Genomic DNA, 25,882 nt, shown 5'->3' with positions numbered 1-25,882 from the left:
CTTTAAAAGTCAGGCTTTTAATTTGTGGGGCAAGAAAGAGGTTTTGGGGCTACCTGAGCACTGATGTACCACTACCAATTTTAAGAGGTCCTCTTCCACTCAGCTCTGCTGAGCTAGTGCTAGAAGGTACTTAAAAGCTGAGCAGCATCAGGTTATTTTTATGGGCATAAACACTTTTTCCAAGCTCAGAACTGCTTCTCTGGTCAATACCAGTTTACTCTGCCACTGACTGAAAAAGGTTAGTTGTATTTTAAAGGCACTGAGTATATTTGTTTCCATTATTAAGCTAAAATGGCAAGTTAAAAGTGTATAGTAGAAAAAAATGTGTCTTCTGCCATGCTAACTCTTCTAATAATAGCTTGAAATTGGCCAGAGGAATAATGATATCATAGCATGATGATAACTATATAATCTAGCTGCCTTTTTCACAAAACTTGAGACCCTGAGTATCTTCACTGAAGGGAAGATCTTCGTCCTTTATTAGATGGCAATGAATCCACACAGGTAAGTTGTTACAGCTTCCTGTATATTCTTAATACGGGAAGAGCTTTATCTGGGCACTTGAGAACCACAACATGAATTACAGGAAACCCATGCTTCCTTAGCTCTGGTGCTCCCGAGGCCATGCTGTTGTTTCTGCTCTGTGTTAAGAGCAGACATAAGGAATCCAGCCACAAATGTGGTACATAACCCTCTTCTGAGTAGCTCCTATGTTGGTATCTGACAGACCAGACATAATCTGCTACTCATAGCAGATCAGAGTTCCATTTTTATTTTTTTTATATATTTTTGTTTTGTTTCTGGGAGACTATGTTCACTTTAAAGTGGACATTGTCTGAAAGAAAATTACCTGTTAGTAACAAGTTAGACTTTGATGTGAGACTTATTTTCAGGCTACTAGTCATCCCCTGAACCTACTTTGATGTGCCTTTTCATTGGCAAAGGGAGTCATTGTTCTTGTGTGCCACAGTGCAAAATAGCAAACAAAAGAACAAAACAACCCACCTCAAAATACCTGCCTAGACCCCAGTGGTCCTGTATGTTACCCTGGGAGCTAGGTGAACACTTGTTCCATCTACAATAAGTCCTTGGAAATAAACTCTTTTGGGATGCATTAGATGCAGTTTGTGCTGAAAACTATTTTGATGACTGAAATCTTTTAAAGCAGGGAAACAAGAGAAATATGAGACAGGGGCAGCATGGAGCTTCCTCTCTTCTCCCCCTTCTCCCCCTCCCTCCTTGGGGAAGGAAAGGGTGTGCCTGACTTTGATCTTACTCCCTTCCTTCCACCTGCTTCTGCATGCACGTTCATGCAGTTTCATGTCTGAAAACTTGATGATCATCTCTGGTGTTCGTGGAATATCTCCCATTGGGAAGATCTGTAGGTGGAAACAAACAGGCCTGTGAGTATCTGGAAGAGCAAAGATTATAGGAGTCTTCCTCATGAAGATGTTTGTGTCCAGGCTGATCTCTGAAGACCTCAAATCTTAGACTTTGAATGTTTGTAAGAAAAGTATCCAGTTATATTTTTAACTTGATTTTTTAGTCCAGTATTATACTTTGAATTCAGAGTTCCTTTGAACTGGTTTTTCTGTGTTACGCATAAACTAGCACACAACTGATTCTTTAAAGATGTGCAGGAGTACTTCTAGATTCCTCTTGATGGCATCAGTCTTGTACTGTGACTGTGAGGGCCCTCGATAGGGTTTCTGTTTGCAGAAAGTGTGTGATTACTTATGGCTATCATTATGTCCCTAGAACAGAAATAGGCTGCTGAAGGTATTTGGTTTATATGCAGGTGTTTTGCAGGCCTGGGTCATCTGAGAAGAAGCTTCACTGAAGGACTTTATTTTGGATTCCTTGGAGTTAATTCCTTATCTATGCCCTATGGGATAATGATATGTTTCTTATACATACTTCACTGCCACCCAAAGACTCTGGATTTGAATGTGTATGCTAAGTACACTGTGTCAGTAAGAGCACTGCTTTCATTTACATACCATTTTATTTTAAGTTGTAATGTTTAACTGCTTGAAACTTCTTCTGCATTTTCAGTCTTATCTTTGATTTCAAAGGTGGAATAATGTGAATGCAAAATAGTCAGCTCTTTGACTAAGGTGTGCTAATGAGAAAAACCTAATTAGGTTTAAGAACTGGAGCAGAAAAGATGCTCAGATTGTCTTTTAGTGGTATCTGAAAGTAGAAAATAATTTTCTACAGAAAAGACTACTGTACTATATTGAGTAAATTAATTAAAATCTCTCCAAGTTGCATGTTTAGGCATGTTGAGGAAGGCTAGGGTTTGTTTGGGTTTTTTGGCACTGAAATTAACATCTGTTGAGTGGTCAAAGTAGCCAGCTGGTAGCGCCCATCTTTAGAACTTTTGATGTGCTTCATTTGATCTGGTAGTAAAAAGTTTAGTCTTAAAATACAGTGTAGCAGATGGGAAAACTAAATTACATTAATTGTGATTTGAAACATGTCTCTTTTGGCAAAGCAGTGTGAGTAATATGATCAGCCAGACTTCAAGACAGTCTGTCCTTAGTTGCATCTCCTGACTCAACCTTTACCAAGGTACACTGGCTAACTTTACCAGGATCTGAAGGGCATTTGCTCCACATCTTCTGGACTAGGATAACACTGTATGTTGCTTTCAGGATCAAAAATAGCAGCAGTGAACTTAGCTACTCCCGTAACAGGAGCATACAGGTTTTCTATGCAGTTATATGAGAGATACCATTAGTAAGATTTATCTGCTGTGAGACAGACCTCTAAGCTATAATTGCTTGATGCTCCTTTTATCGTCTTCTGTTGTTTACTGTAGATGGATGGTAGACATAGCCAGGTGAGAAAAATCCCAACTTGTGAGTCCTGGATCTTGGTTAAAAAAAAAGTAATTTTTGTAGCTTTGCTTTAAAATATTGCCCAACACAAATGATTTTGATCAGATGAAGGTCTCATTCAGAAAGATGGCTGCTCTTCAGTTAGGTATGACTGCTTACATACTAAGTGGCTTCTTGTGCATGAATTTTTGTTGTCATGTGATCAACATGTTTGTTTGAAAGCAGGGAAGATGAAGACAGGAGAATGTTAATCTTTAAAGTGTTTCCAAAATGTAAGACAGTGGAAGGAAAGTGAAACACAGGAATAAGTAGCTGAAGTGTGAGTCCAGGTAAATTCTTTGAATGGTTCCTTGAAAGTCTGCCAGAGGCTAGAAACTAGCCAATGTTGTCCAGAAGGAGGAAATCCATACTGTTACATCCTCACCTGGTGCTTGCTCGAGCTGGTCTGTCTCCTTGCTGTAAATATTGTCTGAGTTCAGGATACAGAAATTTTGAGCCCATACTACACAAATCATGTTATAATTTAGACAAACAAAGTTGATCTGTCTCTTGACTCCTTAATTTCTCTTGTTAGCAGCTTCTGAATAATGCCAGCAAACTTATGATTAAAACTACTTTGGCAACTGTGGCAGGAGATTTTTCAAGACCAAGTAACTTAAGATTAGAGCCCTACTGTGATAAGCGCTTAGTTGCAAACACAAATGAGAGAGAGTACTGCCTGAAAAATGTGGGTGCTGAGGTGTCTGGTGATGGTGAACTGTAATGCACCCAAGTGAGTTGGTGTAGGATCCATCCAAAAGCTGTTGGTAGTCCAAAGCTCTCATCTGAGGTGGCTAGCCCCAAAGTAGCATGCTAAAGATTAGGGCTATTTTGGACCCTGAAAAGATTCTGGGTGGCAGAAGGCTTAACTGATTTTGGTTGTGAACACAGAGGTGGCTTTCTAGAGGGACACTTCAGGAACTCGCCTTTCATGATTTTGCAGAGACAGGGGCATCAGCTCACTGGACACCTTCTCAAGACTCTAGTAAAGGGAGACTTAAGATTACTGTAAATCTAAATGTTACATTGCAAAGAAATGTGTTTTGGGGCCTGAAAGGCACAATTAAGCTTCTAGCCTCTCTTCATGGGGGTTTATGGAGAACTGGGCTCAAAACATTAAAATCCTAAGCAAACTTTAGCTACTGTAGCCAGATGTAGTGCTAAAGCAGAAGGCACATCTTGTGCTTAGCTGCGATATGGCCAGGGAGCAGTACACATAGGCATCACCTGGGTTCCTTATGGCCCTGGGAACAAAACATGCTGGTATTGTGATAGTCAATATGATACCCTAAGTAGGTGGGAATGAAGCCTATGGATGTAGATGCATGAGCTTTTAGTGGTCAAAGTTTGCCTTAAAATATGATAAAACTTCACTTGTACTTTATGCTAAGAAAACACATTAATTATTTGGTTTGCTCTGTTTTAAGATGTCGGTCAGTTGTACTAGAGACTAATAACAAGTTAGTTGTTCTTAGTCTCCTGGTGTAGAGGTTAAGCTGCTTTTATTTGGGAAAGCATAACTTCCCATCTTTGGGTAAACTCCAACGTGCCTTGCTTGGCAACTATAGAAATACCAGTCTCCTTATTCGATGATTCATTTCAGAAGTGCTCTGTGAAGCCCCAAGGCTGCATGTATATCATGTTTTTCTGGCAGAGTTTTCTGCAGCTGGGATTAGGGCTGTAATAATGGTGCTCTGCTATAATACGGCATGGTGTGCTTTTCCTGGGGTGAAGCACAGAAGTTAAACTATACCACCCGAGGGCCTTGAAGGAAAGCCTGCTGTCATGGGAGGTGTTAGGGGAGCCAGAGGTGTGTTTTTGTCAGAATACAAATGCTTGTCTCTGGAGATGCCTGAGAATCAAGGGCCCTACATGAATGTCTCTTGGTGAACAAGCAGAGAGGCTACTGTAGCAGCAAGAGGTGGATTTTAGCAAAAGGAAACAAGATGTAGCTCTACGCCCTGCCAGAACCTTCTCCTCTAATGTGGCATAGCTTGTGCTGTTTGCTGAACCAGACTTCAGCTCTGCTTGGTTATTTGTTCAGAGCACCTGTCTTTGTTGTGAGGATCAAAGTACCTCACACGTACCTCCAGATAGTAAAGTGTCTGAGATTGTTTCAGAGTTTAAGTGTGACAACAACTTTTTTTTAGTGAAGAGCAGAAATTATTTTGAAATTTGACTTGTTAACAGATTCATTCTTTTAAGTAAGAGTTATGCTGTGCTGGTTTCCCTCCTTAGAGTTCAAAGGCTGAGGAGTTAATACTCTACTTCGATCCTAGCTCTCCTGACTTAAGTGCTACACTTATTTTTTTATTATTTTTTGAAGATGCAAAACAGCTGGTTTCACAAATCAGTGGTTTCTTAGTGTAGTACAGATGATACTGGCTATTCTCACATTTTTGCACCTTTTAATGAACTTGAGCATCTTTTAGCACGGGGCCTGGCATGCTCTAAACTTCAGGATTGGAGCCTTGGGAAAGTTATTAGCTTAAAAACTTGATTCTTTTGATGCTGGCTTTTCTAAGAGGAGGAACTGCACTGAGGTTGCTGAGACTTAGCTAAAAAATTTTGGAACTGGCAGAGAGCTGTTTTGTGTCTCTTCATAATAGCTGGCCCTGACAGTTTAACAGAGCTTATTGACCATCTGCTTTGTCTAGTTTGCCACATGGCAGAGTAACAGCTAAGCCAAAATACTGGCTACACAGTGTATTAATTAAACAACTTGCTTGTGAACACTATCAAGATACTAAATTGATTGATGTTGTACATTGAACTTGAAGTGTTTTGTCCTTTCTTTTGCTGTGGGTGCTGGATATTGAGCCAAAGAACGTAAGATAGGTGATGAGAAAGGAGCTGTTTGACTGTACGTTGGAGTCCCTGTTTGTTTCCTTGCCCTCTGTCTTCTGTTACCCATTCTCAACAGATGGGACACGGAGTATATTACAGTCTTGTTCCCCTGCTGCTACTTCTGACTGCTGCTCTTTGCCTCTCACAAAGCTGGCAAAAGCAACAGCTGTTTCATAATTTCTCTGTTTGAAGGGAGAAACATAGCAAGGGGAGGGGGGAGTAACTGAAAGAGTGGTCATCTTGCTTACAAAGGGCTAGAGAGAAACTTTCTTGTCTCTTTTTCAAGAGCCACTATCTCTTCTGAGGACAGATTTCATGTTCTTCAGTGTTAATGTTCCTGGAAATACAATGAGTCTTTCTCCAAGGTGAGAGCAGAAGCTGAGAGCTTTAAGCAAATAGCAATGGTTATGTCTGCGTATCTCTAGCTGGAGGAACCAGACTGTGGGCTGCTTGTTAGTGTGACTAATTCTGCTCAAAGGCACAGCCCCCTGGGAAAGCAGTTTTTAAATCCAGACTGTGCAGGTGGCAGAGTCATATAACATGTTCTCTGAAAGGGATGTGGCAAGACTTTGGCAATATCCAACAACTGTCTGCTTGATCAAGGGATGTGCTGTAGGTAGCATCTCTGCAGCTAGAAGCTGAATCCTGTTGAGCTTGTTATGATGAACAGATGGCACGTTAATATGCTCTGCAGTGCTATGGCAGGCCATGCTTCTTTCAAGGCCCTGCTACCTATACTTTCATTGCAGAAATCTGTGTACAAGATTATTTTTCTTCTGGTAACTTTCTGTAACAACAGGTAATTGTTCATATGTATGTGTATGTAGGTGCATATTTGTGGTCTATTAACATGCTTCTGAAGGGTTAGTGTATATATATGTGTACACTATGTATATAGTATGCTGTTGGATGGTGTAACATGAAATACTGTTGCAATTTAGTATAACATCAACCTGAATGAAGCTACTGTTTGGCTGTATTTTTAATATACCTAAGTTGCTGGAAATGCTTTGCATACTAGGTAAGTAACTTCAGGAGAAAACTGAAAGACTGCTGTACTCATTTGGGTTCTGTCTGAAAAGCTGCATTAGCAGGGACTTTGTCTGCGGCTAACTACACACTGCCTTGTTTCGGCCTCTGGAAACTCAGTGCTAACCAGAAGCATCGCTCTGTTCCGGACTTCCAGAAGTTGCAGAGGATCTCTGATTTACATTAAAGTACTTTGGATCTCAGGTAGTCCTGGTGTGTTCTGTACTACAGAATCAAGAAGCTTATTTAAGAAATGAGATCTTGAGTATGCATGTGAGTTCTCTACTTTCTGGGGAGCTTTGTTATACCTCATAATTGAAGGTGGTGCCTTCCAGTATTTAAGGGATACTTGAGAAAATTACACTCCTCTTAAAATCTTCTTTGCCTCCCTGCCTTTTTTTTTTTTTTCCCCCTACTGTATTAATTAACGTACTTAACAAAAGAGTGATAGACTATTCTTAACTTGAAAATGTGAGAATTACAGCCTTTCCGCCAGGGCTCCAGCCCAGTAATGAAGTGCTAGGCTTGGTACGGATTTTAAAAAAATAGTCCTCTCCCAGAGCTGTATTTCAGTCATAGGAAACAGTTTAAGCAGTTGTTTTCTTTAACAAGTATATTGGGAGTTATGCTGCTAAGAAGTGGGGAAATAAAAAAATTAGTGTACATCTTTGGGGTTTTTTTCCTTTCAGTTCAGCCCAATTGCAATTTCTCTGTTCTTGATATTGCCAGTCTGTAAATTTACCTCATTTAAGGGCCCTCAGTCCTGGACTTGCTATGTGTGCATGCATCATCTTTCAGCTACGGTGATTTGTGAGGGCTAGCAGCTGTTGCATAAGCATCTGGAATTTTTACGGTTGTGCTGGAAAGTATTGCCTGTTTATGTATCTGAGGAGCAGAGGGACACCTCAGCACTTTGCCCTTATTCTGTTCTGGGCTTGCCAACACTGTCACGATCATGTAGCCCACCACAAGTTTTCATTATCCAATGAAAAGGTCTGCCACATGTTTGCTGCCAGCAAAATAACATGTCCTGGAAGATCATGGGCTCTGTAGCATTTAAAAAGTAAATCTGTGAGGAAATTAGGCGCTTCAGAACGACTTTGGATTTTTTACTTTTATACCAAACCAAAACATCAAATATCTTGCTTTTTGTTATACTTTCTTCCTTCAGTATGCCTTAAATGACTCTTCAGGCTATGGTTATGGAACCACAAAGCTTTTATTCCTTTAAAAAAAAAAATCCATATCATCCATAACTCTTAATTCTTTTGGAATGCCTCTGGGAAGAGAAATACACATTTGTCTTCATCCTGTGACTGTTTCCAACAATGCAGATGATTAGAGAACACTGACAAGTCCTGACTTTGCATGTTTGTGTCTCTGAAAAATAGAAATATTTTAACATATATTTGATATCTGCTTAAAGATAAATAGTGATGTTGAAGCAGGAGGGAGAACAAATTTTAGGCTGACCACAGTAAAGTGAGAATTCAGTTGAAAAAGTGCACTGTTTAAGGATCCTGGGAGCTGGAATGGGAGGTCTTGATGCTGAAGACTACCTTGGAAGGCAATTAGGCTGGTAGCTGTTCTTAAAACAGTTGTTGCAGATCATCTGCAGACTCTGTCAAATGATACTTGCTCAGTTTGCATTTTCAAGATGGCAACACCATTTATAAGGTTGGCTGGCTGTTTAGAGTGCAATTCCTTGGCAGTGACTGGTGTAGGTTTGCTTCTCTTGGGATAGGCAAACATGCCCATAGGGATGAAGGGGCCTTCATAATGAAATAGCTAGAAGAATGCAGGAGAAGTTGGGACTCAAAAGGGTTTGCTGGAAGCTTTTCTTTTAGTGGTGCTTTGGACGACTTTGCAATGAACTCTTCTTGCAGTCAGTGCTTTGGTTGCAAGGATGTGCTCTTAATGTGGAAAATAGTGCCTCCTTACAACCTGTTTTTCAGAGACACTCAGGAAAAAGTGAATGTGTATACTTGAAACTAAATGAACGAGAAGACATCTTTGCTAGACTTTATAGAGCTTTTAAATGGAGGCATCCTGAAATGAAGGCTAAAGCCCAAATTCCTTTCAAATGTGCTACATTTGGATATAATAAAAGGATTTTGGAAAAAAAGAGCAAGCTAAAACTTAGTGGCAATTAGATGTTAACTCAAATGGGATGAGATGATATATAGGACCTGTGAGGATATATGTCAGGTAGTGAAATGGTGCTTTTGCAAGTGTGAAGAAGGGGTGATGCTGCAAGACAGAAATCCTGGTTAACAAACTAAATGGGAGGACAATGCTTGAATGCAAGAAAGAGAACTGAATGCTTCCATTGAAAAATCCCATTTTGAAAGGAATTGATATGCCCGTACCAATGGCAGAGGATATAGTCTGAGCTTTATGTTCAACTTCTACCTTTCAGCGCTTACTCGTTTGCTCTATCTTCCATTGATACAAACTTTGCAGATGAGATATTTATTAAATTGTCAAGTGATAGAGGAGTGGAGCTTTCATTGTTCACTTCTTACTGGCTTGTGCTATTTTGTCTGTAGAGAAATGTTGAGAAAAGATGCCTTTTTCTACCTTAGGAGCTGCATCTGCCTTGGCATCATGATGACTTTTTCCTCATAGACTAGGCAAGGATTTCCCAGCAAGGAGATGAAAGCACAAAGAGGTATTCTGCCTGTTCAAGAGAAGTGGCCGTGGTTTTGTTGTACTGGGCAGCTGCATAGGTGTAACATTTAAAACTATCTGATTTTTGAGGGCTGTCATAATTCTTCTGAAGTTATAAAATACCCATATGGTAAAATAAAGAGTAAATAAGCTGTATCTGACTCTCAACTTCCATTTCCCAAATGAACCAATGGAATTATTTAAATGAATGATGGGGCCACAAACCAAACCAAGCAAGGCTTGCCAAACTGTGCTTTTTGGCCAGCATGAGATTCCTGGAAGCTGTTCTGTTCCAAGTCAGAGCCTATTTTGGTTTCTCACTGTTGGATGCTTTATGGCAGGAGATCTGAGCAAGTGCTTCCTAAACAGCTGCTCATACAAGAACTACTGTGTATGGACAGACCAGAGTCGGCACTGCAAGTGTGTGACCTCTGACTAGTGTTTCAGTCACCCATTCAAGCAACAGATAAATACCAAACTAAAAATAGCAACTTGAGGGCCCAGGATAAATATTTTCAGTCACCTACATTATAGACAGTTTTGAAAACTTGTTAATACATAGAATACCAAGAAATTAATTTGCTAAAAAAAAAATAGCCCCCAAAACCTAAGTAGTGTGTGTATACATTTTTTTTTACTTTTATGAAAGCCCATTTAGTAGCCAATTAGAGGAAAAGTTACTCCTGTTGATTCTTTGCAAATTACTTCCTTAGCACTCATATAATTACATTAAAAAAAAAAAAAAGCTGAGAGGAAAAAAATACTTGAGCAGAAGTAGAGAGAAGAAAAGTAAAAGGATCTGTTATATTTATTGGCCAAGGTGTCTGCACAAGCCTCCAGTGCTGTTCATGGAGTTGAAGGCTGCATCCACACGTAAAGAGTTACCTCCCTGCTGCTAAGGGGACAATGCAGCCAGTGAAACGTGGCAGTCAGCCCGTGCTGGCTCTAAGGGTGTCTAAGTAAAAAGGCATGGCCTTCTGAAAGTGCACAGAAAGTCTTCCTTCCAGCCAAGAAAACCTGATGGGTGTGTTGGTGACCAACAGTAGGCAGTGTGTCTGCTAGACAAGCCCAGTCTCAACTGAGTTGGCAGAGTTTGAAGTGCAATAAAACTTCAGTTTAGCTCTCCTAATACGTTATTCTTTCAATAGCAGCTTTGTGGCCCTGCTAGCAAGCAGAGCAGAGAACTGTGGAGAGGACCAAGGTTTCCTCTTCTGCAGAGAGTTTTAGAGCATCTGACTGAGGTCACCATTGCATTCTCATATGGTCTATATCAGGGGTCCTCAAACTACGGCCCGCGGGCCGGATACGGACCCCCAGGGTCCTCAATCCAGCCCCCGGTATTTACAGAACCCCCCCTGCCCCCCCCTCGTTGGGGGGGAAACCAAGCAGCCGCAGATGACCTCCTGCCACTTTATCCATGCGCCGGCCCCCTGTTTAAAAAGTTTGAGGACCCCTGGTCTATATAAACACAGAGGCATCTCTTAACAGTAGTGGTCACACTGTGGAAGTATACAGTGAATTTTAATGGCTGATCAGCCTTTACTGATTAAAGAGAGCCCCAGGCCTCCACCTGACAATCCCATTACCATCCCTCTTGAGTGTAGGTAGGCCAGAATCTACATTGAAACAGCACATGGAAATTCTGATACTCTGTCTACTGCAAGCTACTAACATTATAAAGTGCTAGCTTAAAGTATGCATGTCAATATTTTTGCAACTACTTTCTCTTTTGTTGTAAGCTAAGTGGTACTGTGTTTTATTTGAAACCTTGTGTTGGTGTAATCATGTGGCACTATGGTGGTTTAGATGTGTATCTAAATGAAGTATCTGATGCTGCATATACTATATATATATATGCTATAATATTGTATCTAGATGTAGTATCTGTCTGCAGTGCAGAAGAACACTGTTAAGAAAGCATTCCAGATTTTCTGTTGCTCTAATTCCAAAAACCTGTAGTTACATAGCCTATATATATTGTTGTCCTCTGAAATAAGCCTTGGCTCCCCTTCCCTGAGTAACTTCAGTGAATGGTTTGGCAGTATCTGTACCTGTTTCACTGTGCTTTGACTTAACCTTCCTTTCCCTTCTTCCAGCTGACTTTTGACACAGCTGGCTGTCTTACTTTTCCCGCACCCCTTAAACAGGGTAAAGCATCATCCATGTTAACCCTGTTCTGGTGCAGGACCTAAGCAGCTGACTTAAACAGCATTTGGGCAGCCTGTAGCTGTAAGGAGTTTGTCCAGAGGAAACTATGATGTGTTGCCATCATCTTTCTGCCCTCTTGCCTTCTGACTGAAGGAAAGGTAAAACTGCAGTGGCATCTGCAAAGACAGCAGCTGCCTCTGTCTTGAGTGTCAATGCAGACAGGCTTGCTTCCTCGGGAGGGTGAAGATATTCAGGGAAGCTGGGTGGGGACCCGTGCTCTGGAGGTGGAGGTCCTTTCCCTATCCTCTTTCACAAAGGCTTGCCCATAAAGGGAGCTTTCAGAGGAACTGCATTGAGGGGTGATGTTCTCATCTCTCCCCATAACCCTGATCACTCCATGCTGACGGAGGCCCCCCAACTGAAGTAAGGGCACAACAGAGTTGCTTCTTTCTGTATCACCAAAGTGCTGGGATTGTGCTGTTGCTATTTTGGTGTACTTGCACACTATTTTATAATAAAATTTGGCCTGCCTTTGCTGCTTTAGGGGCACTAACTCTTTGAATGGAACTTGTAGTTGGAATAGCATCTGTCCATTTCATCTGCTCTACAGTTGCTTGAGAGCCAAGAGGAGAGGCTGATCTGTGGCAATGCCAGCTTGAAACAAACAACAATGGTTTTACTGAGGGAAGAGAAAGAGCCAGCTTGGGTAATGAGATGGAAGAACTTGGCTTGAGTGGGTGCTCCTCCCCTGCTTATTGAAAATATAACTTGTTGTCAATTGCTTTAATGAGGTTCATAACTAGAATTTTAAGTGTTTTGTGTGTGCTGTATTGTCATTGTCCTGTTAGTATATTTTAATTTCCATTTGAATTCTGAAGCTGGAGCTGTGCCAAACTCCTGGCACATATGTGGACATTAAGATGCCCTTATACTTAAGAGATTCCCAGAAGTGGTTTTAAATTTGTTTTACACTGTGCTTTTTCTTTATAGTTGTTTCTAAGTAAGGAAGTTTGAACTGTTCTTGGCTATTGATAGGTAACACTAATGTACAAGATTAGTGTTCCAGTTTGCTTGAGATGATATCCTTATACAGGGATTGTCCTGCCTGACATTATTCTGCCTTGAATCCCTTCCTCCCACCACCTAAAACCAAATCCCCAAACCTGTGATCCTCATGATTTATGCTTTCCAGGCAGCTTGCAAGAGTACTGGTTGACAAGTTATGTTGTCAGGTAATGTAACTCACAGAGGGAGCATGACTCTGTTGTTTGACTAATCACTTTACATTTTAAAAATCTCTAAATGTGTCATTGTGGAGGCTGATTAAATCCAAACTTTGCATCCCTCCCTTGCCTTGTAAGGGACATATTGCTCAAACTGGTCTGCCACCTGTATAACAGAAAACGATAATGGTGATGGTAGTGGGTATGGAGGAGGCCAAGCTACTTAAAGGCTGCCCTTACAGTTGAGCTGTGTGTCTCTGGCTAACTTTGCCCCTTTTCATATTCATCAGAAAAAACAAGTGATCCTGAATATTCAAAACTCGTAGAAGTCCCAGCCATTAAGAAGGCATTCTCACAGGATCCCTCTCCTCTGTCTGGTTTTTGTGTTTTGGCCAGGGAAACCATTTGCTTCAGATGCACCATGGGCTAATGTTTTTTTTAACTAAGGTTAACTTTAAGACATCTTATCAAGCCTCTAAAAAAGACCTGTATTTTTCACCAAAATGCTTGCAAATGGTTTATATGAAATATGAGTAAAAGCCCTTCTCACCCCTAGTCTCACTTTCCCTTTGACTCCATTTTGCTGTCTACTGGAGAGCATACTCTAGTTTGTTCATCTAGATGAGTGTGTTAGACCAACAGGTTACCATCACCTTGTGACAGTAGAGATTTGCAGCCCTATATACTTTTTTCAAATATTTGCAGTTGACAATACTGTGAAAGCTGTGTAGTTCTTCACCAGAAATAATGAATGAGCTGTTGATCTGAAGCTAAAGAACAAGCTTCAGTCATCTCTTTTCTTTTTGTTTTTTCCTTGCTCATTGGGGGTCAAGAGCGAGCTCTCTGCTCTTTGAAGCTTCAGGTCACAGGACTCATGCTTTCATGAGTCACTTGTTGATCAGCTGCTTAGTGATGTGTATGGATATGCTGATAAATTAAAGGGATATCTTATACAGAAAGTACTAGTCTGGAAAATACAAAGGGATCTAGTCATTGTTATACCCTCCACCTAGTCAGTGTTGTCCTTCCAGACTTTACTGACTTAATTTGAATAAGGTTATTTCTGTAAATCTGTATTTTGAAGTGAATGTGTTAGAAGGGTGTGTTTGCTCAGCTGGGATATGGGATGGAAGGAGAAGGAAGAATTCCTAACCATGCTGTATCAGTGAATTTTGGCTAGGTGGTGGGATGGGCATGCTCTTCCAATTGCCCAAGGAGCATGGCAGTGTTCTTTTTAACATGTAATCCTGTGTTTTTTCTCATAGTGTGTCTCTGGTTAGGGGCAACACACACTGAAGTTGCATACTGGCATGGTTCTGGGATGCTATTAGGTTATGCTTTAGACCTGGGAGCTTGAGAATGTTGCCTGTTCACTGGATTCAGACATGAAGCTCCAATAGATCTCCTCTTTGGGATTTCCTTAGAATAAGGTGTGCTCTTTCTAATATAAGCTTCAGGACCATTTATCTACTAACCAACATAAGGTGAATTGGCAGATGCAGGCAGGCTTTAGCTAGCTAGCTCTTTCTTCTCCGAGCCAGGTGGATGTGGGTAAGCTTTGGTCTGGAAATCTGATTGCAGTGTTAATAAACTATGAATGAATGCAAATGCTCTGCCAACAGGCTTTATTCTCTTGGTCTGAAAGCTGCACTAACGCAGCTATAGTTTCTGGACTATGCGGTTTATGCACGCTGGCTGAGCAAGCTAAGGTCCAGCTGTACCTGCCTGTGTAAACACTATCATTGTGTGTATCTGTTTGTCTGTCCATCTTTCTCATCTAGGTTAATTACCTTTCCCCGCAGCTTTGTTACATCCTTTTAATTGCCAGGGACTGATGATTCCTAGGTAAGCTCCCCCTCTGCTTTACAGCAAGGTGTATATTCTTCTATATAGAGCACCATAAGCATTGCTCTTGGTGTTACCCTTGATTTAACAACTGGAAAACACACTTTTAAAATGTTGAACTTGTCCAAATTGAAATAATCTGAGCCGAGGAGATTCATAGTAGGTGCCTGCCTCAGCTGGAATAACTTGGAAAGATTTTAGGTGAGAGTTCAGTTATTTCTGAAGTTGAGACTAATATCAGGAAGAAAAAAAGGTGGTTTTCCGCATTGCATGAGGACTTTCAACAGCTCGGTTGAAACTCTAGTATGTCTGATCTTGGAAATTTAGGAGGGAGCTGACTTGCTTTGTGTCGGAGATGCCTGTGGCCAGTTCATGAAAGTGTTCTTAGTTCAGTTAAGCATCTCCCCTCCTCTTGTGTTTGTCTTGTGCCCAGGCTTGTTAGCTTGGCAATAAGCTCAGATTGTTTTACGTGAATGAGCTTTCTCTGTAGGGAGCTAGGAAGGGCTGGGCTCTTGCAGTTCATCTTGGCAGGGAGCCCTGGTCACAGTGCCTGGGAGCCAAGAGACAATCCTTTCTCTGATTGCAGTGGTCCTTCCTCTGGCCCTCAGCTGCGGAGAAAGGGTATAGAGGAAGAAGGTAGAAGCAATACCCCAAAAAGTAGGAGCAGAGGAGGTAGGATTTTGCAGGAAGCAGGCTATGACAGTAAAAGCTGAAGGACTAAGCTTTTAGGAACAGAAGCAGAGGGAAATGAGTGCTTTTGGGCAAAACTTAGACTGCTGCTCTCCAGACCCGAGAATTGAATCTAGGTCTCCGTAGACTTTTCCACGCTCTACCAGCAACTTCAGGGGCCCTTGCTGTCTTTGTAAGGTGTTACCTCCCTCTGGTGGTGTGTGTGCAAGGCTATGGGCACGGGCCCCTGCTAGCTTCAGTGGTGAGGGTAGCTCAGATCTAGACTATAGATCAAACACTGTGTCCTTGACTTTTATCCAGATTCATTCATACCATGTTACATAAATATAGATGCACTTGGTGTTCCTGTGAGATGCTGGACAACTTGTGTAAGCTGTTCTGTTGATAGGTGGACACAGTGTTCCCTCCCTTTCTGGGTATTTAACTGGATCCATAGAAGGTCAGGCTTGAAGACAGGCTCAGCACAGAAGTCTTCTGTTAAATATCCACAATACCACAGATAAATTATGATTATTCAGAAACAGTAGGATCGTAGATTCTGGATCATAGGAACAGCCTGGGTGCAACACAGGCTTTTCTAACTCTTGGTTGGAGCTAAGACTGGATGGCATGTGCTCAGGGGTGTGGGGCCTTCCATTCTGTGTTGCCTGTGAGGTTTCACATTCAACTGACTGATTGCTAATGAGATAAGGGTCTGATGGGGGAGAATATAGTGTGTAACTGCATGATAAGGACTGTACCACACTGGGAGCAGCATCCTAAATGTGTTCACTGATTCACCAACTATGCAAGCTAATATTCGCTGTTGCATGATCCACTTTACTTGAACCAACCGAAATGATGGAATTTTAATTTTTTTTTGGATGGCTAACATTAGATCATCATGGCTGCTGTGGCATTACTGCTGGTAATATTTTAGGACGGAAGGAAACATACTGTCACTTAGTAACTGGGTTGTACCACTGAGGATACTTGTTCCTACTGTAAGTGTCCCCAACCCTGGCACTTGTGAGTCTCTTCTTGCTGTCTTTAACATCCTTTTCTAACCTTCTGTTTCTCATGCCAATAAATAGGCACTAGCAGCTTTTTTGTGTTGCAAGGAGCTATATTTTAGCTGTTGTATTTTGAGTCTTGACTTAATTAGGATTAGCTTTAAGTCAGAGAGAGCTTTATTTGATTCTGAATTCATAATCTTTGATCACTTAAACTATTCTTCTTAGTCTCATTTTTAGCTACTTTTGGCTTGACCTGTAAGTTCCCGAAAACAACAGAATGCTTTGAAATGTGGAACACATGGATTTTTCCTTTGTTTCATACAAATGACTCTTTGATGGTATTCTTTTTCCTGTACTAAATGTACTTCATTTGTAAGCCCACCAGGTTACATATGCAACCAATGACTTCTACTCCTGCTAACTTTTGGCACTTTTATCATCCTGTGACTTTCTAAGACATTCTATTGTCTTGCACTGGGGCAGTGCCACCCATGTCTGCCGATTAAGTTTTCCAGAGCTAACTGTATTGGATATCCAGCAAATGTCTCTCTTAAAAACAAACAAACAAACACCAAAAACCCCAACCAAAAAACTTTTCATATATTAAGTGGATACTTCCAGAGGAACTGGTCCTGTTTTCTAGTTTGGTTTTGATCACTTACTCTGGCCATCTTTCAGGACTTTGAATCAGAGATTTCTCTCATATGGTCTGAAACTTTCATACATCTGAATCGTATGTTCTTCTTTGCCTCCTTTTCCTTCATCTTTCTCTTGCTGTCCTTTCAGGTTGCTTCCAAACTCATTATACAAATGATGGCTTTAACTTTCCTTGCTGCGCTTAACTTTTCCTTTCTCTCCCAAACTTAAAATTAAAGTAAAACCCAAACAAACCTATTTCATTATTTCCCAGCACTATGAATGAGATGATGCACAATGAATGGACAGTGAGGATGAGGGATAGCAGGCTAATTTGAGAGCTGGGTTTATAGTGGGAAGTTACACCCAGGGCAACTATTGCCCTTTAAAATTTAAAGCCTCAGATAAATGTTTAATTAGTAAATACTTGTAACGATGTCAGACCTGCTTGTGCTGTCCTCAGGGTCAGCATACTAGAGTGTGCAAGTGTTCTTCAGCCGCCTTTGCAAACTCCAGCTCTTGACTTAAGCTGCTGTGGGAGGTGGTTTCAGAGGCTGACAGACCTTTTCGCTGGACTCACTAAGGGATACTCACTTGTTTCTATTCTACTCACTGTTGGGGCTGCAATCACCTCTGCCAGAGGCTACATCACAAACAGTTGGAGTGGTTGTAATGTCTTAAACTGCTACAGCTATTTATTACTTAATGCATGTCTGTGCCCCAAGGTGTTTTGCCAGTAGCCTGCAAAGAAGTCATGCAACCTAAATAACCATGGGGCAGTCTTCCAATGCAAGGTTGAATTTAAGTTGCACTAAATAGCACAGAAGCGAATTTGATGTTTTTTGACTTTTGAATACCATGCTTCCCGCCTCCAACTGTTTCAGTTACTGGGTGTTTGCACCTGCAACCCCCATTCATTTTTTGTTTTAGTATTTCTGGGGGATGCTCCCTGTCAGCATGTTTCTTGTGGTTTCTTTCCCCACCCCATCATCTGGTATTTGCAACACCTTGTTTCCCTCTCACTGGAGCAGAACATGGCAGTGCTTTGTTTTTCTTGCACAGCCTCGTGGCACTAACAAGACTCTTAAAATACCACCCTTCGGCTATACACAGTCCCTTTCAGGCTCGGCTTGCCCCAGCCTAATCTGCATCTAGCAGCTTAATTGTAGTAGAATCAACCATACTTCTTGCCAATAAAATCAGGCAAAAAGAACACATGACTCTTTTGTCCTTCCTTCTGTCACTACAGCTGTTGGGGAGCGGTCAGGCTCCTGACCGAAGCACATGTTTTTCATGCCTAACATAAAATTCTTGAGATCGTGCGGGCACAGTAGTTCAGTTGGGGGCGAAAAACGCTTTGGTTATGTTTGTTCGTTCAGTCAAAAATAAAAGCAAGAGTTACATTTTTGGGCTTCCCCCCTCCATTTGTGTTGCGTATCAGAGTTCAAATCTGCTGTGAAGTGATGAAAGATACTCATGCTCTTTTAGAGAGAATGTAACTTAATTGGATGCTAGTATGTCAGACACAACTATAGTCTCTCGCTTCTGAACTATTCTTGATTTATTTTGTTATGGCACTCCTTGATGTAGAGGAGCTGTGTTCCCTCTTATACCAAAGCATCAGTGAATTACTGGTACAGTTGCCCTCTGGACTGATGGCAGTGTGAACCTTGAAGATGTAGGAGAAAGCTGATTTAAAGAAGAGAAGAGTGAAGACAGACAGAAGCAAGGATTTCTCCCACATGACTGACTGGTACCAGTCAGAGTAAAGCTAACCTTTCAGGAGTGCTCTGAAGTGTGACCACAAAAAAACATTATATACCTTCTACGGAATTCCCTCTCACTGTCACCTTTCAACGTCATTTCAGTTTGGCAGAATGCCACTCTGACAGGCAAGAGTTCAAAATGTGTATCTGACAAAATACTCACTGCGCTGAACTGCACTTCTGAGTGCAGACAGGTCGGCATTTATGCAGGTCCATAGATGTGTATTTTGATAATTTTACAGTATTAATGGTAACTCCAGGCACCCTATCTTAACAGTATTTATGATGATCTGCTTAGATAAAATGTTCAGGAGGTTTATTGTCTATTTGGGGAATTTCTGGTTCTTAGTGTGATATGCAAATTAGTGTAGAGTTGGAATAGTAAGCTGCTAAGTAAATGTACCACTGTTATGGATTAATCTTTATCCTTTTCAATTCTAATGGCTTTTACTGAATATCTTTATAGTCTGTGGAAGACTTCTTTTCTCTCTCTTCCACTTGTTTAAATTGCTAATGAATCTATAGCATTAGGTTAGGAAATCCCTTAGTGCCAGATTGTTACAGCAACTAGTATTTTTATGATTCATCTCAGCAAATGCCCACACTTCCTTTCTAACTAAAATGCATGCTGAAAAAGAGTGAACCTGCTAATTGGGAAAAGGATGTGCTTTGTGCGTTTTTATTCATCAGGTCACACAGCCTGCATGGCTGTGCTATCGTGTTCCCGCATGCTTTCCTTCAGAGATGGGAAATGGGGAAGTTAATCATCCTGCTTCTGTCCTCCTTCCTTACACCCAAATAAATGTTGAGCAGTTGGCATTTTAGCTGGAGACTCTGATAGAGCTAGTTGTTTGGCACTTTGGTACTTCTGTTAGATTAACTTGAGCTAATTTGTTATCTTTCTTGCTAATGTTTGGTCTCTTTTTTTATTGAGTGGAAGAGTAATTTTGTTGTTACCTGTGGCAGTTGCTACTGGAGCTGTTAAATTTTCACAATTGTTGAAACTTCTGCGAATCGCTGGAACCACCACATTTTAATCAAAATTCTTCTTTAAAGAATTTTGAGAAGTGGTGGCGTACAAGACAGCAGCTGCTTGGAGACAGCGGTCTTATTGGTTCATCCTGACTTTCAAATCCACCCTCTCCATTGGAGGCTTTTGGGTCCCTGATTTCATTCAGGAGGTGCCACGGTGATGCAGTGCCAGTGAGCCAATTGATGACAGTGTACTTATGGAGGAGGGCAGACTCGCATGCCCATCCATTGGCTTGAATGGGGCAGGGGCAGCAGCGAAGCCGTGTGTCGGTGGCACTGAGACCACTGTGAGGGTGGCACTTGGCATGGAGGAAAGGCTGAGACCAGTGTTTTGTGTGTGCAGTGAGGTGCTGCTTTACCATTTTGAAGTGCCTTTTATAATGAGAAAATGCAAAAAATGACCAGCAGTATATTTTTTTGCTTAATTGCAAGTGCAATAAACAGTGATATCTGTGAATGATGAATTCTTATTGGGAATCCAGAGCTCAGGGTTCCTTCAAAATGTGTGGACTTCTGCTCTGACTCAGGGAACATGTCTGTGCTGGTGATGCAAAGGGAGAAGTGTATGGTGAGGAGTTTTAAATCCTCTAAAATATTCTGTACCTTAAAGTTCATGCTTCACTGCAGGCACTGGAAATCTGAGCTCCTCTGATGGGACATGTATGTCATCCTTGTAAGCCAACTTTAAGCAAGGGAGATATTCCGTAGTGTAACAAAATAAGCAGTCCAGTCAGGAATGTGCTCAAAGCAATTTTGTGGCTTGCTGCAGCTTTTATCTGCTTCCTCTCCCCTGACCTCTTCTTCATCCTCTTGCCCAGTACTGTGAGAACTGCATGACTTGTGCCGCTGGGCATGGGTTAGTAACACAACTCAGCTGTGAGGGAAGGGTTGCTTAAGAGCTGTCACCTCCTCCTGCCACACAGGGCCTTGGCCTTCTGCTGGCTTGGGAGGAAGGAATCAAGCCACCATCCCTTGCTGATTTCCTTCTTGTCTGGCTCCAGGCAGATGGGGTTATGTGTGCTATCACTAGGCTGCTTTTGAGGTTATGTGTAGGATATCTCTATGGACTAAGTGGGAACTTTTGCTTTTCAGGAAGAAGAGATGCCAGATGTAGAAATTGACATTGATGACCTTCTTGATGCAGCCAATGAAGAGGAGAGAGCTCTTAAATTACAGGTAATATTATTTTCTAATTTTAAATTGGAATGTAGCTGAATTAATGCATCTGAGTCCATATCTTGTGTTTGATTGAATCCACTGTAAGTGTAAAACTAGAACTGAGAAGTTCCTAGGTCTGAGTTTAGCATAATCTACTGGACTGTACAAACGTAATTAAAATCCTTTAGGACAAAAAACTTCTGAAAGGTGGATGATAACAAGAGTAAACAAAAGTTCAAAAATCCAATAATACAGGGAGATATGCTGAGACAACTAGATAAATTCTAAGTTTTACAAGTATCTAAAATAAATAACAGAAAACATAAAAAAATAAACAACAGTTACATAGAAAAACTATGGCTGAGAGTCAGTTATGATGACCAGGTAGTTTCTGAGATTCACTGCAGCAGCAGAAATATACGTGTGTGCATATACAGACCAGAAATCCTGCCTTGTCCTTAGGATACTGAAAACTGTTTCTCTGTCTATACTACCTAGAAATTGGAACTCATCAAGTTATCTTGGAGTAGCTTGTCTAAAAGCTTGAGGAAAGGATAAGATGATCAGCAACAGGAGTTAGGAAGGAAATGCAGAAGCTGTTTGCTGAAGTTATACAATCCAAACCAGCTCTCTAAATCTCTGAATTCTGTTTGAGATAAAAGTTTGCTGAATGGAAGAATGAGTGGGAGAAAAGAAACATCACTGTCTTAATAAAGATACATATATCTAAATCAAGATAGAAAACCAATATGAGGGTCTCTGCTTATAATCTTCTCAGATGCACTAAAGGAAGGAAACCTGTCCCACAGCAGTGGTTTGCCCTCAGCTCACTTCTGAGAGGTGACTGAAGTGCTTTGAGGCACCACATCTGATTTGCAGTGCCTGTTGGCACCCTTTTCTCAGTGCCCACTGCCCAGCCACAGACACATGGGGCATGGCCCCAGGCTGTTTACTCAGCATTCATAAATAGCTTTGCTGCTTCTGCCTAAACTAGCTGCTGCAGCTGCCCTGCTAGGAATGCCTGACCTAGCTCATGTCTTTATTTCTGTATTGTGAAGACTGTGGTGCCCTCACAGAAAGCTACCTTTCACATGTGTACTGCTGGGGGAAATGTTCTTGGAGTCTCCTCTTCCCAGATTTTCATGGAGAGAGGGATTTTGTAACTTCGAACTTGGAGGAAAAAGCCATCATTTCTCTCCTATTGAAATCTTTCTGATCCACCTAGGGAGCAAAGGTGACTTACTGTAATGCTTGGTTTTCAGTAGCATATTCATCCAGTGTTTCCTGGTTCTCCTTTTCTTTCCCTGCTTCCTTGTCAAGTTTCATACTGCGGCCTTGTTTATGTTCACTGTTATTCTGTATTGGAACTGACACTTTTGTATTTTGCTTCTAGGAAACTCTCGTAGATTGCTACAAACCAACAGAGGTAAAAAGACTTTTCTTAAATACTATTTACATGTGGAAAGTGTAGCTGTGTTTAAGCTAAAGCAACTTTTTATACTTATGATAAAGTAAATATAGGAATATTAATTGGGAGCTGATGGACTTGGAGCTTTATATCCTGTAAATGTTTGCGCCTGTCACTTGAGTACAGTAGGAACAGGATTGAGCCCTGTGGAGGAACTGCTGATCATTCCAGCTGAAGTATCAATATTATCTTCTGTAATGTCCTTATTGATTTTGCTGATGCTTAAAGCTGTCATGTTACAAGAGAACTAAACACAAGTCTCATCAGATGGTTAAAACCCTACTATATTTGCATGAAATTTCAACTTGAGAGATGGATTGTGTGCTCTTTGATGTGAAGCCATTTAATTTTATCTCTGACAGTAAAATTGTTTATTATGGGAACTGTTATGTAGATACGCATATTATAGATATGCTCAGGTAATTGTTTTTTGTGAATGGATTTAAATACAATCATGGCATAATCTGAACTAGCAGGATTCAGTTAAGAGTACTCAACTTCTAACTTGAACATCCATTAACTTGTCCAGTGCCAGTATAGCCTACTTCTCATACAGTAATGTGTGCTTACTAGGGAGAGTAAATGTTGTAATGAACTTGGACTCACTGGAAAAAAAAGTCTAGGTTGTGGGTCAGTTTCTTGGTGGCTGCTATGCTGTGTTTATAATAGAGTGGGTGGTACAGTTAAATAGACACTTCCCTGTCCATCAGATACTTTCTTCAGGGCTTTTCCATTTTTATTGATTCCGGTGTTAGATTGGTAAAATTCTCTAGAATTGCTATTACATTTGCTGCTACTAAGTTTCTGACAGTGCAGGGAATTGACGCAGAAAGACTTTCTTGGTAACACTTGTATGGTTTGGACTGTGTTGTACCTTGGTTTCTTTAAGGCAGATAACACACATATCACATTATGGAGATGCTAGATTTAAGAAAATACAAATATCAATCTTCAGACGTCTTACTGTGGTAATGTTACACTACAGATGACCCCTGTCAGCCTCCTCCAGCCTTTTCTCACAGATGCTATTGAACTTTATTTGTTCTTCGTAAGATAGGTGTGAAGACTGATATGGCATTTGGAGCCTGACATGATTCTTGTCGCAGGCTAGGGAGAGAAACTGGAGGTCATGAGTGGGTGGGAGGAAAGGGTTGCCAAGAGCTTAGCAGCCACTCATGTGCTGACCTCTTATTTCTGGGTTATCTGAAGGCAGATAAGGAATCGGAGAATAGGTCAGGGTTGGAAGGCACCTTTGGAGATCATCTAGTCCAACCCCCTGCTTAAGCAGGTTCATCTAGAGCAGGTTGCACAGGATCACGTCCAGGTGGGTTTATAATGTCTCTGGAGAAGGAGACTCCACAGACTCTCTGGGCAGCCTGTTTCACTGCTCTGTCACCCTCAAAGTAAACGAAGCTTTTCCTCAGATTCAGATGGAACTGCCTGTGTTGCAGTTTGTGTCTGTTGCCCCTCGTCCTGTCGCAGGGCACCACTGAAAAGAGGCTGGCTCCATCCTCTTGATGCTTGCCATAGAGATATTTGTAGACATTGACAATATCCCCTCTCAGTCTTCTGTTCTCTAGGCTAAACAGACCCAGTTGTCTCAGCCTTTTGTTATAAGGGAGATGCTCCAGTCCACTCATCATCTTTGTAGCCCTCTGCTGGATCTTCTCCAGTAGTTCCCTGTCTGTCTTGAACTGGGGAGCCCAGAACTGGATGCAGTACTGCAGATGCAGCCTCAGTAGGTCAGAGTAGATTGGGAGAATCACCTCCCTCAACCTGCCAGCCATGCACTTCCTAACGGCCCCCAGGATCCCATTGGTCTTCTTGGCCACGAGGGCACAGTGCTGGCTCATGGGCAACTTGCTGTCCACCAGGGCTCCCAGGTCTTTCTCAGTGGAGCTGTCTCCCAGCAAGTCAACCCCCAGCCTGTACTGGTGCAGGGGGCTGTTCCTCCCCAGCTGCAGGACCCTACACTTGCCTTTGTTGAACTTCATTAGGTTCCTCTCTGCCCAGCTCCCTAGCCTGTAGAAGACAGAGAATCGAGTAATTACCCTTCTTCTTTCTTCATTGAACATGTTCTATGAATTATTTTTCTTAGCTCTGAAGCTTGACACTTGATCCAAGGACAAATTTCAGACCTCTGATAAGGGTATGTGACAGACATTAGTGAGCTTTCCACTGGAAAGCTTGGTGATAGAACTGCTGGAAATATTTGTGCTGTGCTGATAAATTAAATTGGCATGGCAGTTTGCAGGAAACAACATCCTGAACAGTTAAGTCTACTTAACTGTTCTCAAGGCATTTGGATCAAGGTGACATCTTAATACTGAACTTGTGACTTGTCTCTTCAGTCCTCTGCTGATGAGATAGAGGCAGCTCCTTTACCTGGGAGAATATCCATCTTCCTTGACAATCTTTGGAGATAGCCATGTTGAGAGGAGTAGTACTTCATCCACTCTTCTGTGAGGATGGTTGCCAAAATGGGAGTAATTTCCCAGGACTCTTTTGACAGCATTAACTTTTCTTCATCTGTAGTATAATAAGCCCAGTACTACTGCATGACTGCTAGCTTAGGCTGCTTAAAAATAGTGATTTTTACCCTCTGGACTAAGAGGAGCCTTTAAGTTGGCTTAAATTTGCTATATGAAGCACATCTTGTCCTGAAAATCTGCAATCCTTTCATATTTGCAGACCATGCGAAACTGTTGAGGTGATAGGTTTGTGAAAGGATTTCTAGGAGATTTGTGCAGAATGGATGTGAGCTGATGGAATTTCTCCTGAGCAATCAAATACACTCAGTAAGTGCGCTAGGGATTTTAGCATCAAGAGTTATACGGTTTGAAAAAGGCAGTAATCCCTAACTGGGGAAAAAATTATGTAATATGTCTCCACTATTCAGAATATAAGGAAAAAATAGTACAGGCAGAAAGCTTAATAACTTGAAACTTTGTGCCATCTGTTTAAAAAAAACACAACAACAGACCAACTAACCCAAAACTATATCTCAAGTCAGTTTTGCTTAGTGTCTTCCACTTAGACTAAAGGTTAAGGAAAGACTGAGAGATTTTTGCATGTACCAGAAGAAGCAGAGTTATCCAGGTCACTTGAAATGTGGAAGGAATTCTCAGCTTTTTTTAATAAATTGACCAAAGATAGTAGCTGACAGTAACTTAAGAGGAACTGCTATGAATTGAAACCTTTCTTCTAAAAGAAATATAGCTAGACTGTGGAATGTGCTCTAAAATTTTAAAAGCTTTTCTACAGTAGCAGTTACTGGTTGTTGTTCTAATTTGTACGGAAATGTGTAACGTGGGAACCTTGTTGTGAAGAGTCATGTAGTTTACCCAAACAAGGCAACTAAAGGTTAACTAGGAAGGTGCACACAGTATGATTCTCAGGTGCTATTTAAATTTATGTTAATGATCCTTAAATTAAAATGTTGATTTGCTAATCAAGATTCATATGCAATGTAACTGTGTCATTCAGTCATTAA

The 25,882-nt window shown here is 41.2% G+C and overlaps 1 protein-coding gene across 1 annotated transcript in view; it reads left to right on the top strand.

Annotated features, from left to right (window-relative positions):
- PPP1R14C (protein phosphatase 1 regulatory inhibitor subunit 14C) overlaps positions 1-25,882 on the top strand; it is a 56,505-nt gene that overhangs the window by 22,137 nt on the left and 8,486 nt on the right. The window contains exons 2-3 of the mRNA XM_037393119.1: positions 20,856-20,939; positions 22,315-22,347. Coding sequence (XP_037249016.1) covers positions 20,856-20,939; positions 22,315-22,347 — 117 coding nt within the window. The remainder of the gene's footprint in view (positions 1-20,855; positions 20,940-22,314; positions 22,348-25,882) is intronic.

The sequence above is a fragment of the Falco rusticolus genome, chromosome 6 (genome assembly GCF_015220075.1).
Source record: "Falco rusticolus isolate bFalRus1 chromosome 6, bFalRus1.pri, whole genome shotgun sequence".
NCBI classification, from domain to species: Eukaryota; Metazoa; Chordata; class Aves; order Falconiformes; family Falconidae; genus Falco; species Falco rusticolus.
Note: the sequence above shows the minus strand (reverse complement) of the source record. Positions and strands in the feature narration are given on the sequence as shown.